The sequence below is a fragment of the Parasteatoda tepidariorum genome, chromosome 2 (genome assembly GCF_982258835.1).
Source record: "Parasteatoda tepidariorum strain Cologne lab strain chromosome 2, Ptep-v5.0, whole genome shotgun sequence".
Lineage (NCBI taxonomy): Eukaryota > Metazoa > Arthropoda > Arachnida > Araneae > Theridiidae > Parasteatoda > Parasteatoda tepidariorum.
The window spans coordinates 34,015,199-34,030,106 of record NC_141756.1 but is presented as its reverse complement, the minus strand read 5'-3'; the positions used below and the strand labels follow the sequence as shown (position 1 = coordinate 34,030,106).

The 14,908-nt window shown below is 26.8% G+C and overlaps 1 protein-coding gene across 1 annotated transcript; it reads left to right on the top strand.

The window, feature by feature from the left end:
* The first annotated feature begins 4,919 nt into the window (after positions 1-4,919).
* On the top strand, positions 4,920-13,472 carry LOC107453768 (protein-lysine N-methyltransferase EEF2KMT). Its single transcript, XM_016070711.5, has 8 exons — positions 4,920-5,316; positions 5,407-5,535; positions 8,035-8,145; positions 8,806-8,883; positions 8,976-9,031; positions 11,301-11,539; positions 13,078-13,215; positions 13,298-13,472. The coding sequence occupies exons 1-8, from the start codon at positions 5,230-5,232 to the stop codon at positions 13,399-13,401; spliced, it is 942 nt and encodes a 313-aa protein (XP_015926197.2). The 5' UTR covers positions 4,920-5,229; the 3' UTR covers positions 13,402-13,472.
* The last annotated feature ends 1,436 nt before the right edge of the window (positions 13,473-14,908 follow it).

Genomic DNA, 14,908 nt, shown 5'->3' with positions numbered 1-14,908 from the left:
TTCACTTCAAATCAACCAGACTGATAAGGTGATTTTTAAAGCATACCAGGTTTATTTTCTTACACTTGTAACAAAAGAGGTATTTTTGAGGTATAAAAATTTTTACCTTATTTCAACTATCGATAAAAAGGTATTTATTGAGGTATATGAAGTCATTTTATTTATACCTAAGCTTATTTTGAGGTTGTTTTAAATTCACTTCAAATCATCCAGACTGATAAGATGATTTTTAAGGTATACGAGGTTGTTTTTCTTACACTTGTAACAAAAGAGGTATTTATGAGGTATAAAAAAATCAACCTTATTTCAACTAACGAGAGTGAGGTAATTACGAGGTATAAAAAATATACCTTTTTTCTACTAACGATATTGAGGTATTTATTGAGGTGTTGAAGTCATTTTATTTATGCCTAAGCTTGTTTTAAGGTTGCTTAAAGTACACTTCATATTAACTAGCTCACTTCCCAGAGTTCCATGCGAGCCGGCAAATGGCGTGTGTGTTGACAATCGAAAGTCTATTCGAAATTCGGTAAGTGTGCTTGACATTTATTAATTTAGTTTTATCACTTTTAATCAAATATGCTTCAATTTTGAAACTTAAATTTTATTATTTTTGTTTTAACGACGCGTCCTGATCTTAAATAATTTAAGTTGGAGGATATTCTTAGAGGCTATCGTTGTAGGCTTAGCAATAAGAGAGAATAACCGAAATATTTCTCGTCACTGTTTAGGGTAACATTACTGGTGAATCGTTACAGCAGGTTATGCACAGTATATTTTATTGTTTGTAGTTCAGTCAAATAGAACTATTCTTTTTATTTTGCTTAAATGTATATGTTTTAACGTAGCAGTATGCACGCTGATTAATTGAGAAAAATGTTCACAATTTCTCTTATAAATAAATCATTGAAAATTGAAAGATTTTTAAAATAGCAATTTTGCTTTGAAATTCTACTATAGCTGTATGCTTATCGTTTGGATATTTGTTGCAAAGTTTATATTATTGTTTATATATATACAAAGTTTATATATATATATATATATATATATATATATATATATATATATATATATATATATATATATATATATATATATATATATATATACAAAGTTTATATATATATATATATATATATATATATATATATATATATATATATATATATATATATATATATATATATATATATATATATATATATTTACAGAGCTTATCCACAGTTCCCTGATATTACTGAGATGGCCTAGGCTGTAAATAGCACATGCGCGGCGGCGCAGAAGAAGAGACAAGCAAGCTACTGCTCAGCCTTCCCCAAGGATATAGTTCTGAATTTATACCTAAAAGAAAAAGTAATCTCTCCTAATAAACTACAGAATTTGCGTAATTATTGTTGATAACAATAGTTTGCTAGATATTTGATAATTGAAAACTAGTAACTGTACTAGCTCACTTCTTCATGTTTGATCACAAAACTGCTATTTTCATTACATGTTATTTTCTAGCATTTTACCCACGTTAATTATTTACTAAGCAGATTGTTATTACTTATTAGAATATTGGGCAGAATTAAATTAAATCCGATTTCAAGTTTATATGACAATTTGTTTCAAGGTTATGAGTTTTTTCATGCAGCTGTTTATGGTTCACTACTTCAAAAATGTGCGAATTTCGGAAATCTTAAATATTTTAGAAATAAGTCAGTATAGTATGCAATTTTAATCCTGAATTGAATAAAATCAATTGCAAATAAAAACATTTATTGTTGAAAGTAATATGCATTATTTTGAGTTTCATCCTATGGGATGTGTATTTATATTTAAACAAGTGTTTGTAACAACTAACTATTAGTTTTATTCTGCTCGGTATTATAAGTTATATAGGAGATATTATACTCAACTTATTTTAAAAGTATTATTTCAAATCATTCTCTCTTAGACATTTTCCTCACATAAAATTACTCGCAACTTTAAAATAAATGCTCCTTATCAGAATGTAATTTGTTCTATTCAATTGAGTGTAAAAAAAGAATAAAAATTGGTACATAACTTTAAAATTTTAATTTATTAAACGATTGTAGATTCTTGATTACATTGATTAAAAATTATTAAAATAACTATTTTTTAAGAAACTCTGATGTGATTGACAATAACATAAGTCCTTTTCAGAATCAGCGTCAAAAATTTTTAAAAAAAACTGCTAGTTTCATGAAGTCTGACAAAAAGTTGAAAAATATAGACTAGGTTTACTGAGTTTAAAGATTTTTAAAAAAGAAAGAGAAGGAAATCTAATTATTAAACTTACAAGTACCATAATGTTACAGATGTATAGAAAAATAAAAAGTGTTAAAATTGCATAATAAGATTGGAATTATACAGGGTGTTTATAAAGTCCCGGACCCATTTTGATGTTTAATAACTTATAAAATAATAAAGATAGATTAAAATTAATAACATTAATGGTTAGATAGACTCAAAAAGTTTCATGACCCTTGTCAATGAACTTCCACGTGTGCCCCCTTCGTCGCACGGAGAATATCAAGTCGATAGTCAATTTCACGAGAGGTAGCTTTCTTTTTTACAGAAAAGACAATCTCATCAGTCGTATACTTAGACATGTTGGAAAACTTCGTATTTCCACAACTAGAAGAGCTTCAGCAACAGGATGCAACAAGATGGTGCACCACCTCATTGGGGTATCATCGTTCATAGTTCTTTGAATGACCATTTTACAGGAAGATGGATTGGGCGAGGAGGTCCAATTCCTTGGCCACCCAGATCACCTGATATAACGCCGCTGGACTTTTTTGTCTTTGGGGATTTATAAAGGACAATGTTTACAGGAGGATCGTGTCGAACATTGATGGCCTAAAAGCCAGAATTACAACCGCAATAGCTTCTGTGGATGCCGACATGCTTGCCGCTACCTGGCGTGAAATTGACTATCGACTTGATATTCTCCGTGCGACGAAGGGGGCACACGTGGAAGTTCATTGACGAGGTTCATGAAAGTTTTTGAGTCTATCTAACCATTTATGTTATTAATTTTAATCTATCTTTATTATTTTATGAGTTGTTAAACATCAAAATGGGTTCGAGACTTTATAAACGCCCTGTATATTTGAATTTCTGTAAATGTTGTTAATGGTAATACTGTCTTCAGTGTATTTTATTTTGTGGCTGTGATACATGTCATGCTTTTTAGCTACGAGGATTGAATAGAAATGGCTGAAGATATTTATCTGAAAAGGAAAATTAATTTCATCCAGTTAATTTAAATCATAAAAAAAAAAAAATACTTTCTAATATTTTAAGACCTGCCACTATTATTGTAAATATGACTTTCTTACTAATTTATATTTTTTTTCCTTTTAGGTTCCAATAATTACAAGTTTCAACATGTAGACGGAAACAGTATTTAAAATAATTTTGTTGGTTTGTAAAAAAAGTGAAATTTCAGTTTTAAATAAAAGTACTTCGAATTTGAGCTGACTAATTATTTAAATTTGTAATTTTATAGCTTTAAAAATTCAAGCACCTTAGACAACTATCTTCTAAAAATACGAGTATGAGTTCCCATAAATAATTTTTACTAACTGTGGAATTTGGATAAGTGTTATTTTAAGATGATTTAAATCAATCTATTAAAATTATAGAAGAATTATGCATTTGAAATCTTCTTTTATAGCTTAACAAAAGAAGCAATTACTGCCGAAGATTTAATATTAAAAATTTTAGGTTGATAAATGATCTCTACTAGTGAAAAAAATGTAATGTACATTATTCTTCATATAATATATATAATATCTTTATATTATATTTTTTATATAGTGAGTTTAAAAATTAATAAACTAGGTGGTCCGTATAACACCTCACCTTCGCAAGTGTTAAAAAAAAACATCTTTGATTGATAAATTAATACTTCTAAAAATACAAAAATATATACTTGAGGTTACGAAATAATAACTTAAGGTAGAACATGAAGCACATGGCGCTAATTAAAAATAACCTTTCCAATTGTTGAAAATACACTTCAGGTTGATTTATAACAACCAGAAGTGTAAAATGGCCCACCTTAGGTTGAAAATATATACCTCGACAAGCATAAAATTATATACCTGAAGTTGAAGAATAATTACCTGAGGTAAAACAAAATACACCTGAGGTTGATTTATAACAACCAGAAGTCTAAAACGACACACCACAAGTTGATAAATATATACCTCTGCAAGCATAAAATTATATACCTGAGGTTGAAAAACAATTACCTGATGTCGAACAAAATACACCTGAGGTTGATTTATAATAACCTGAAGTGTAAAATGACACACCTTAGGTTGTTGAATAAATACTTCCACAAGTGTAAAAAAATATACTTCAGGCTGAAACATATATACCTCTGGAGGTATATTTAAGGTATATTTGAGGTTGATTTTGAGGTATTCATTTGCACCCTTTTCAACCTTTACGACGTATTTAAATAACAACCTCCTTTATACCTTTAAAATATACCTCGTTTATACCTCATTTATACCTCGATTTTTTCATAAGGGTAGTTAGGCTTGATATTTGTCCCGCAGTGGACTGATCGTTAAGACACGGTTCCCAGCAGATCACCGAAGTCAAGCATCACTGACTGCGGTCAGTGTGCGGGTGGGTGACCACTTGGATCAGTTTCGCGTAGGGACCGAGGGTGTGCGGTATTGGTCCTCGTTAAACTGTGTTACCGTAAAGTGCCCGATTTCGCGCGCAGGTCGTCGGGCTGCCGAAGCGGGGGTGCCATCCCCTGCGCAGAGGATTAAAATTGTGATGGCATGTCTTCGGATCATCCACCGGGATGTTTCCCAGACCGTCGCCAATAACCCATTGTGCAGCTCCAGTGCGACGTAAATTAACAACAACAACAATAGGCTTGATATTTCAAATAATTTCTACCTTAAAGCTATAAGCAAATCTTTTTCTTTGATGAACATTCGTTTGTAACGATTCATCAATTAATCAATCATATAAACAAATTTTATCTGCATCTGAAGAATTCTCAATCTTTTATTTAGCTTTTATTCAATGCCATGATTAAGTACTGCTTTTATGATATAGCGATTTATATTACATTTCTAAGTTAATTTCGTTTCTCAAGGAAACATCAATTACATACAAAGTTAGAAACATTAAATTATCAATTTTTACAATACATTTCAGTCAATTGGTTTAAATGTATGTTGAAAAAACATGTCTGATGCTATAAATTTCATTGAAAAATTGTATCTCTCTGTTTATAATGACAGAAAAATGATAAAAAAACATTTAGAAAATGAAGTGAGTAATGATTTTTTATTATTTCAACCATAGTATAAATTTTGTTGCTTTTGTCTTTCTCAAATTCTCTTCAATTTTTTGTTATTGTAGCTCTTGGCACCTTTATGTATTTCTGTTCAAGAGCAAATTTTAAAAGCTACAATCCTGAATCCGATTTGCATCAAGTATCCTCCTCCTCATTCCTTCAGGAAAATGTTTCTTCGTATACTCATTGATACGGTATGTTCAAATTGTTATTTATGTATGTTTGGTTTTATGGCCCATAGTTTCAATAATACGAAAGTATTTCTGTATATGTTTTCATATTTCATCCTGAAAAATTAAGTGTTATTAATAACTAAAAATATCTTGTTATAGTTTTTAAAGTATGTGTAAAGTAAAGTGTATGAAAACTTAACCCAATAGCTATATTAGTTGGAAAGATTTTCCTTTGTGTACTCAATGAAATTGGATAATAATAAATAATTTCCAATAATTTTAAAACTTTAGTAGTCAAGCATTTATTAAGTTTTTCACTTGACTGTAACCAAACAAATTGATATGTGGAAGGTTTGAAAATGTCAAGTCTCAAAGGTGTTGAAAATGTGCAATTTTTTTATTGTAATTTGTTTAGTATTATTTTTAATTTTGATTTGTTTTCTTAAGTTTACCATGAAATAAAAGTTTTTAAAAATAAAATAAAATAAACTTCCCGAGGTACTACATGTAAATAACATGTTTCTGAAAGCTTGTTCTCTCAGAAACACACAAATACACGTAAATGGTGTCTTAAAAAGTCTTAATAAATATTTAAATGTTAATATATTTCCCACCAGTTTTGTTATATTAAGCAAATTATTTAGCATCACACGACTATATTTATTATTAAAATTACTCAAAAAGAGTCAAGAGATTATGTAAAACAACTGGCAAAAATATTTGTAATATGTTCTTAAATATTGTATCAATCCTCCTTCCTGTCTTGCAAAGTCTTTAAAATACTCGTGTGTCTCACATAAGTTTTATAATTTTTAAAAAAATTATTCGACATCACATCATAATATTTATTGCTAAAATAACATATAGAAATAATAAAGAAAATTTATAAAACAAATGTTTAAAATTTTTCTTATAGGCTCGCAAAACTAAAACAATTTTAAATAGTCTGACCTTATAACTGTTGGTTATTAAAATAAATTGTATTTTTAGCTTGTGCCTGAACCTATTTTATCTTCAGGGAAGTGACCATTTACATTGTTCTAGTAAGACTTGTAGTAACTTTCAGATCACAGGGTTCCAATCATTGACTTAATATGATCTTACATAAATGTCTTTTTTTTACAGTTCCAACCATTCTTTCCCAACAGCTTCTTGTTTTATAAGTTTTCCTTTTAATCACCATATTTTATTTTTATAATAATTAATAATTTCATGCTACCTCATAGGTTTCCAATATCAGTTATTCCTTACTTCTTTATACTTGCTTATTTAGATTAGATTTTAATAATTGCGTTGCTTCACATAAGTTTTCACCACTTGAATTTTCTTTACATAAATATATAGTTTCATTAAATCCCTCACTGAATAATTCTATTATTTAATATGTGTTACTTAATGCAAGAACAATCAATGTCAATGCTTGTTGAAAATTAATGTAATCAGCTAAAAAGAAACTTACCTTTTTACCTGCAAGATTAAATATAATGAAAATTTAAATAAACAATCAGAAAATAACTTTAAATGAATCCTTGCTGATAAGACGATACTTTTGTTTCAAGGGAAATATTTGTGTACCTTTGTCCTTTTGGCAAAATGATTTATAATGATGTGATTATGTATGATGATATAACTTCTAAATTTTCTTGTTTGCCAAGAAACAAGCATTTATATGTGTATACAGGAGTAGAAAAAATAATGGAAACACTTCTATACTTATACATATTTTGATATTTCTCTAGCAATGATTAGAGAATCACTTCATAACTTCAGAAGTTTTTAGATCATGCAATTTCTCATACACATCAATGAAATTTAAAGCTTTTTAGAGTTTTGAGGGACTGACAGATTTATTATTTAGTTAGACAGTTATTTAGATTATAATATGCAATAATGACATAAAATTTCATACACCTAGATTAAATATTTATGGAGATATGGTCGTTTTTATAAATTTAAAAAAAAAATTTAAAAACTACTTTTTTTTGTCTCAAGTTTTTTTGTTATAGCTTCAAAAGTATTCAACAAAATTAAACAAATTTTTCAAAAAAATATAAAATTAATTACAAAATTATTGCTTTAAAATTTGAAAAAATGTCATTTAAAACTGCGCTAGATATTAGTAATTAAAGTAGTTTTTTTATTCTATGCATACGCAGGAAAAATTTAAATTTGTTTTTCTTAATTTTATAGTGGATTTTATTTGCCAACTAAAGTGCCATTTTGAATATCTTAAAAATTTGAAAAGTTTCAAGCAATTTTCTAAGTGGTTTTCATACTTTTTAAAAGAAAGCTCAAAATGAGAAGGGTTTTTCCACATATTTCATTTTGTACTTTTAAACAAGATATATAAAAAATTTGCACAAAAAATTTAAAATATCTGAAGTTAAATTATTCTGTTATTATTTCTGGAGAAATATTTTTAAAAAATGTATTAGTATAGGTATAGAAGTGTTTTCATTATTTTGTCCACCCCCTTGTATTTATAAATATATATATATATTTCCTTATCTTACATAACAGGTTGAATATCAAAAAGAAGAGTTCTCGGAAAAACTTTTAAATGAATATACTGAAACCTTGTCTATCTCTCAGGATGATGAAAAGAATATCAGTTATAATTCTTATATAATTGTAAGTGGAAAAAGTTTTTAATAATCTACATAGAATTGGATTTTGTTAATACTTTATTATTTATTTCTGAATATTATAATACAAATTATAATGTATTTAGCATTAGAGAAAGTTGGATATTTGTAATAACTATTAAGTGCAAGTCTTTCTTTTTTTTTTTTAAAAAAAAAAAAAAAAAAAACTGTTTTTGAAATATTTTTTAAGTACAAAGGAATTATTTTTTAAATTTTAACTTTAAAGTATTATAAGCTTAATTTTCTTTTAATTTTTATTATTTCCCTTATTATCTGCATTGGCATGTATCAAGCATTCAATAAGAAAGTAGGCCTTTTTTTATTTTTAAATTTAACTAGAAATTACTTTTTTATTATTCTAGAAGGAAGAGTGCTATCTTGTGTAATTATTTATAAATTAATTTGTTAATTAATTAAGTGTTTTACTCAAGAAGTAAAAAATATTTTGTTTCCCTTAAATTATATTAACAGTATATAAGCATGAATAACCATAACCTTACTATATTTATTTTTTGAATTAATAGTTTTATACTTTTAGAGTGAATGTTCTTTAAAAATTAATTAAAACATTTTTATATAGAAATTTATTATTATTAACAAAATATTATTAAATAGAATTTGATGTATTGTTTTTAACCTATCTTAGAATCCAAACTGTGTCATCACATTGCATGAAAATACCTGTTTTGTTGCTAAAAGTACTACAGGTCTTCAAACTTGGGAAGTATGTTTTAAAAATATATGTAATGTAAAAAATTCTGCTAATGTCTTATCTAACATCATACAGTTTGATAATATTTTATTTTTAAATTCTAGGCATCAAAGTATTTAGCTGAATGGTGTATAAACAATCCATCTCTTTTTACAGACAAGTTAGTTTTATTTTTTATTAAAATAGTTTTAAATTAGAACAACTTGCTTGAAGCAATTTAATGTTTGTTTAAACCAGGGTTAGCGATTTTTCCGGGAATATCGCAGAATTCACTGGTCTCCAGATCATTGGTTTGCAGACTTCTGTGAATCGAAAACTTAAAATCCGACGAAATGTTTAAACTTGTACTAAATCCCATGAACGAGATGTTTATATACATTCTTCCGCCAATTAGGTACGTAATTACGCGAAGAATTACGTTTCCGCTATTACGAATGACGGATATCAGCCATTTTGAATATTTGGAACTGCACTGAAGTTTGCTACTATCGAGATTCTTTTTCACGTAATTTTAATATCAAACATCAATTTTCGTGTTTACCTGGTTTAAAAGCGTTGCGATTCGTATTCCCGTGATTTAAGAATCGTATATCGCGATTCCTAATCGCCCACTTGGAAGTTACTCATTTTTAAAACCCGATATCGCGATTCCTAATCGCCCACTTGGAAGTTACTCATTTTTAAAACCCGATATCGCTATTCTTATTCACGCAAGTTTAAAATCGAATATTATGATTCAAATTTACGCATTTGTTATATCAAACTTAGTTTTTGCGCATTTATAAGTAATTTAAAAACTACGCATTGCGATTCGTATTCTTTCGATCTAAAAATTATGCATCGTGGTTCGTATTTACGTGATTTAGGAATTCAGTATCACAATTTGTAGTTTAGCGTTTTTAAAATCCAATATCTTGATTCATATTCATGTGATTTTAAATTCAATGTCTTGTAAGAAGCGAGTTTTTTCTTGTATTAATTACTATAAAGGTGTGATATTCTGTATTAATAAATTTAATTCTAAACGTTAGTTCAAAAAATTATGTAAAATAGGACACATATATGGTACATAAATCGATATCTTGATATCGATTTCTTGCACATAAAATTTTCAGGGTTTTTCGCTTTGTGTCACAATTATCCTGAATCACCCCTCAATGACTCATTAAAATGTCAGAAATAATCTCATGTGTTTAATACTTCTTGTTTTTATACTGCTGTCTTTCTTTGCTAAAATACCATTTGTCAGGGTCACAATGTGTTAAGAAGGATCCGTTTATGGAAAATCTGAGAAAATCATTCTAGTAAATTTCAAGTTTCGTCATCTTAACGGTTTGCCAAAGTTGCATGTATCCCCCCCCTTTTCACGCAAATGCTAACTCTGGGGAAAATATGGACAGCAGTTAGATTTGAAATACAAAATGTTATAAATTATTACTTGTCAGCCATAAATATTCAGTCTCCAATATCAAGCTGGTGAGTGAAAATTTTGCACCCTGGTTTAAACTTCTTTTTTTAATTTTGAATCATGGAAATAAATTATTCAACTTTTGTCATACCAAGTGTCCCAATTAGTACAAAAAATTTAGAAGATTGATAAAAAAAAATTGAATAGTACCTTTTATAACTTTTTTGCTTCAGTAACCAGGAATTTATTCTCAGCGAATTTCAAAATTAGGCATAAAGTTTGATTACAGATATCACTATCATTTAGAAAAAGCAATAAAATGTTTTCTTAATAATTAACATTTGAAAAGGTGAGAAACACTCTATGGACAAAGTGTACTGATATTCCTGCAAATATTTCTGTGTGAAAGGTCTGCCAAGCAGGAAAAAAAAATTGATTTTTTTTTTTCAATCTAGTTTCTAAAGCAGCAAGCAATACACTGTAGTCTTCCGTTTCACTTTATATGATTCAAAGTGTGGAGTATTTTTGAGAGACATTTGTTACTTCTTCTGTTTTAAGTTTTAAAATGAAATTTTCTACTATTTTAATTGTTATAATCTGAAAAAAATGTCGCAAAAATATAGATGAAATATTATTCAAAATAATATCAGTTTAGAAGTGTTTTCTGAAAGAGAAATTTTTTTTTTTAGTTGCTGTGCATACAAATTGAGAAACTTAACATAAAATCAAATATTGAGTTGTAATTGAGTGCTTATAATAGAAATAAAATGCCTATTTTAATCAGTAAAAACTATTAAAAATTAAATATAGTCTACTATATTTTAAAAAAAATAATAATAAAAATAAAGTTGAATTAAAAAAATTTATATTTTATAGAAAATTTGTCTAACACACTACATTAGATTATGTTAATATATTTGTTATTAATTATATTGTAACAAATTATTAAATAAATTTTTAAACAAATAATTTTAAAGTTTTTTTTCTTTTTTTAATAATCTTTTAATTCTCAATATTCTAGAAAAATTTTAGAGCTTGGTTCCGGCATTGGACTTTTGGGTATAACAATCCTAAAACTATGTCAACCAAAACAATATATATTTACAGATAAAAGTTGGGAAGTTTTGAATGTTCTTTCATCAAACATACAAATTAATGAGCCAGATTTAAAATGTGATATTCAGCAAATTCCACTTGTATGGTCCACAACCACTGAAAATGATGCTAAGAAACTGTCATCTGATATTCTTCTTGGTGCAGGTTTGGTTTTTTATTATTATGTATTATTCTGCAATATTTAAAATGCCCTCTTTACTCATTTAACTATCTATATTGTTTCATTCAGTTACATGTTATATTTTAACACAATATATAAATTGATTCTCCCTTTTACATTGCTATTATTGGGTATACACAATCTTTTTTTGAATAACATACCACGAAAGCCCGAAAATATCATGTTGAGAGGGCAACATAAGTAATGCAAAGCTGCCGTTGTAAAAATGTATAGCAAAATAGCATTACAAAGCAATTTATTAGGCCACATTTATAGATATGAAAGAGAAAAACCAGGAAATTAAAAAAATTCATTTACCATCAAAATTAGATTTTTAAACATGTTTTGTTTATATATATATTTTCAATGCTGAAAAGTAATATTTTTATTATTTTATTTAAACAAATTTGTTAAAAATTAAAAATATTCAATTCATGGCAAAAAAAAAGTATTACAATAGATCCCAAGCTTATACAGGAGTAATAGTTTAACAGAAGGCCAGTAAAAAGCATATTAACAGCCTAGTTCAGTTAGATTTTTCATTTACTTTTTTTTTTTTTGTCAGATTTTTCCTTAACAGTAAGACCAAATCAAAAGATCGTAGCACACATTAATTTCTACAAAAATATATATATATTACAACTTTTTCTTCCAACATTAAAATTTGAAAACATGTGTCTGCTTTTTAATAAACATGCATGCTTAAATAATGTGATAAATGAGATTTTAAAATAGATATTAATTGATGTGATTTATATATTTCATGTTGGAAAAAATAATTTAGTATTTTGAAATCCAAGAAAAAATTATTTTTACAGACCTATTTTAATTTATTATTCAAAATTTATAAAACTAAAAAAAAATTAAGAAAATTTTGATGTTTTATTATCTGAACAGTTGTGTAAAAAAAATCACGGCATGATAATTTAATTTTGAAAAAAATATTTATTTTTATTATATTTTTAAGTATTTTATAAAAAAGAAATAAAGTATATGTTTTCAAAATTACATGTTTAAAATAAAACATGTAATATATAATTTATTTATCATATCTAATACTGTATTGTGAAATAAAAAAGAACTTATATAATGGAATTAAAGTTTAGAAATTATTCAACTTGTTCTGTTTTATAAAATTTAATTGAAATTAAGTGGAATACCTAATAAAATCTTTTTACATTTTTGGATTATTAATACATATTTTGAATACCACTAAGCATAATCTAACACACAATAACATGAGATACCAGATTATTTTATATTATAGTTAAGCTAACATCATTTTAAGATACTAATTTCTGATGCTGATTTTAAAATTTAGAATGACAAGCAAAATTTAACAAATAATGGCTACTACCTCTATAAAAAAAGCTGGTGTATATTTCTACTTAGCTTTTAAGATTTTTCGTAAAACTAAAAATTTTCTGATATTGATTTATTTTATTTAAGAATATTGTTTTATTGGACCTTAATTCCTTTCATTTGTCCAGAAATGTAATTAAGTGTTCATTTGTTTTTACAGATTTAGTATATGACACTTCAATGGTTGAAAGTTTAGTACATGCTCTAAAAATATTTCTATCAAAAGAATCAACTTGCGCATACATTGCATCAAAAATAAGAGATCCCAATACAGATAAAAAGTTTTTGCGCCATCTTGGTAATAAGAATAATAAATCAAATTAATAACTCAATCATTTGATTTAATATGAAATTCATTGATTTTTTTTTTTTCCTTACAGATTTAGTAGATTTAAAGTATGAGGTATTGGAAAATCATAAAAAATCCATGTTTGTTTATAACCCAGCATCATCATTTGTACTCTATAAAATAAACTGTAATTAGAAATTTATACCATATGTAAATAAGTACTAAAGAGATAAAAGAAATTGCACATTAAAATACATGTTTTATCACTTGTTTCACCACTATGATTATAAATAATTTCTTGACACAGAAGTAGAAATCCTCATCTATAAATCCCATATTATAAAAAAGTATCCCATATTTACTGTAAATCCTACATGTTGAAAATTAGTACTGTCTATTGTTTTTTATCTAGTAATAACTTTTTTCATTTTATTGTACAAAATCCGATAATCCAATAGTAAAGAATATGTAATAACTATGTTTCTAATTATCAGAACATTGTGCAACATGCTACCTAAAATCATATCTGCAACTGACTGATGAGTGGCATATATGTGCCAATTCCCAAAGAAACTGTAAATATTGATGAGTGTACTTTTGGTCTTGAAGATGAGAGAGGAAATATTAAATATGTATCCCTTTTTATCTAAACTTATAATTTTATAATACAGTTTTAACATTTTCGCTGTCAAATTTCTTTTGAACGAATATTTTCAGTCAATAAGTGAAATAAAAGTAATATAAGTTTAAGAACATCCATAGGTCTGAATATTATTAAGGGTTTTGTTTAAAATATGTAGCTGATATGAAAATTTACAAAAGAGATTATCAAACAATACAGGGCTGATTGTGCTCCGGAAAAAATCCGGATTTCCGGATTTTTCGCTAACCGTGATCCAGAAGTTTCCGGAGATCAAAGATTCAGATATTTCAAAAAATAATTGATCACAAAAGTTTTTGGAAATCAAATTTTCAAAGGTGGAACTTAAAAACACAGTTTATTTTATTTGTTTGCATGGGGAGCTACTTTATAAGCTTATATTCAAGATTAATATTCATTTTTTATCAGTAAATAGCTATTATAATCATAAACTCAAGAAAGAAAGACAGATTGGTAAATTTTAGTTACTTCTCCAGGTTATCATAGGTATGTGTAAAATTTTAAGTATATTTTACTTAAACTAAGAAATATTGAGAAAAAGAAAGAAAAAAAAATGTTTAAATTTTTTCTAATTTATCGATTTAAACTTTTTTTTTTTTACTCAAGAAATTTTCCGGAATTTTGACTTGGGCTCACAAGCCCACTGCAATACAAGGTCAAAAAAAAAAAAAAAAAAAAAAGGAAATGTTAAGAACCTAAGCTAACATTTCTTCTCAGACATGATAGAAGAGGGATGCCACAGATTAAAATAGTGATTGCTAATTGATGCTTGAAATAAACAGATAAAGGCTTTATAAAATAAACCTAAAAACAATGCAGCAATTTAACTAAATGAAATATTTATTTTGATATAAAATATAAACTATTTCAGTTATACAATACATATTGAAATCCTGTTTTTTTTTTTTTGTTAATTTTTACTGTTACTGAAAATTGAAGCAACAATAAAGTATATAAGCTTATTGTCACCATTCAGCAGTGAAAAAATTTGATATTTTAAATGTTATAGTGTTGCAGAACTCAAAATCAATAGTGGGCCGC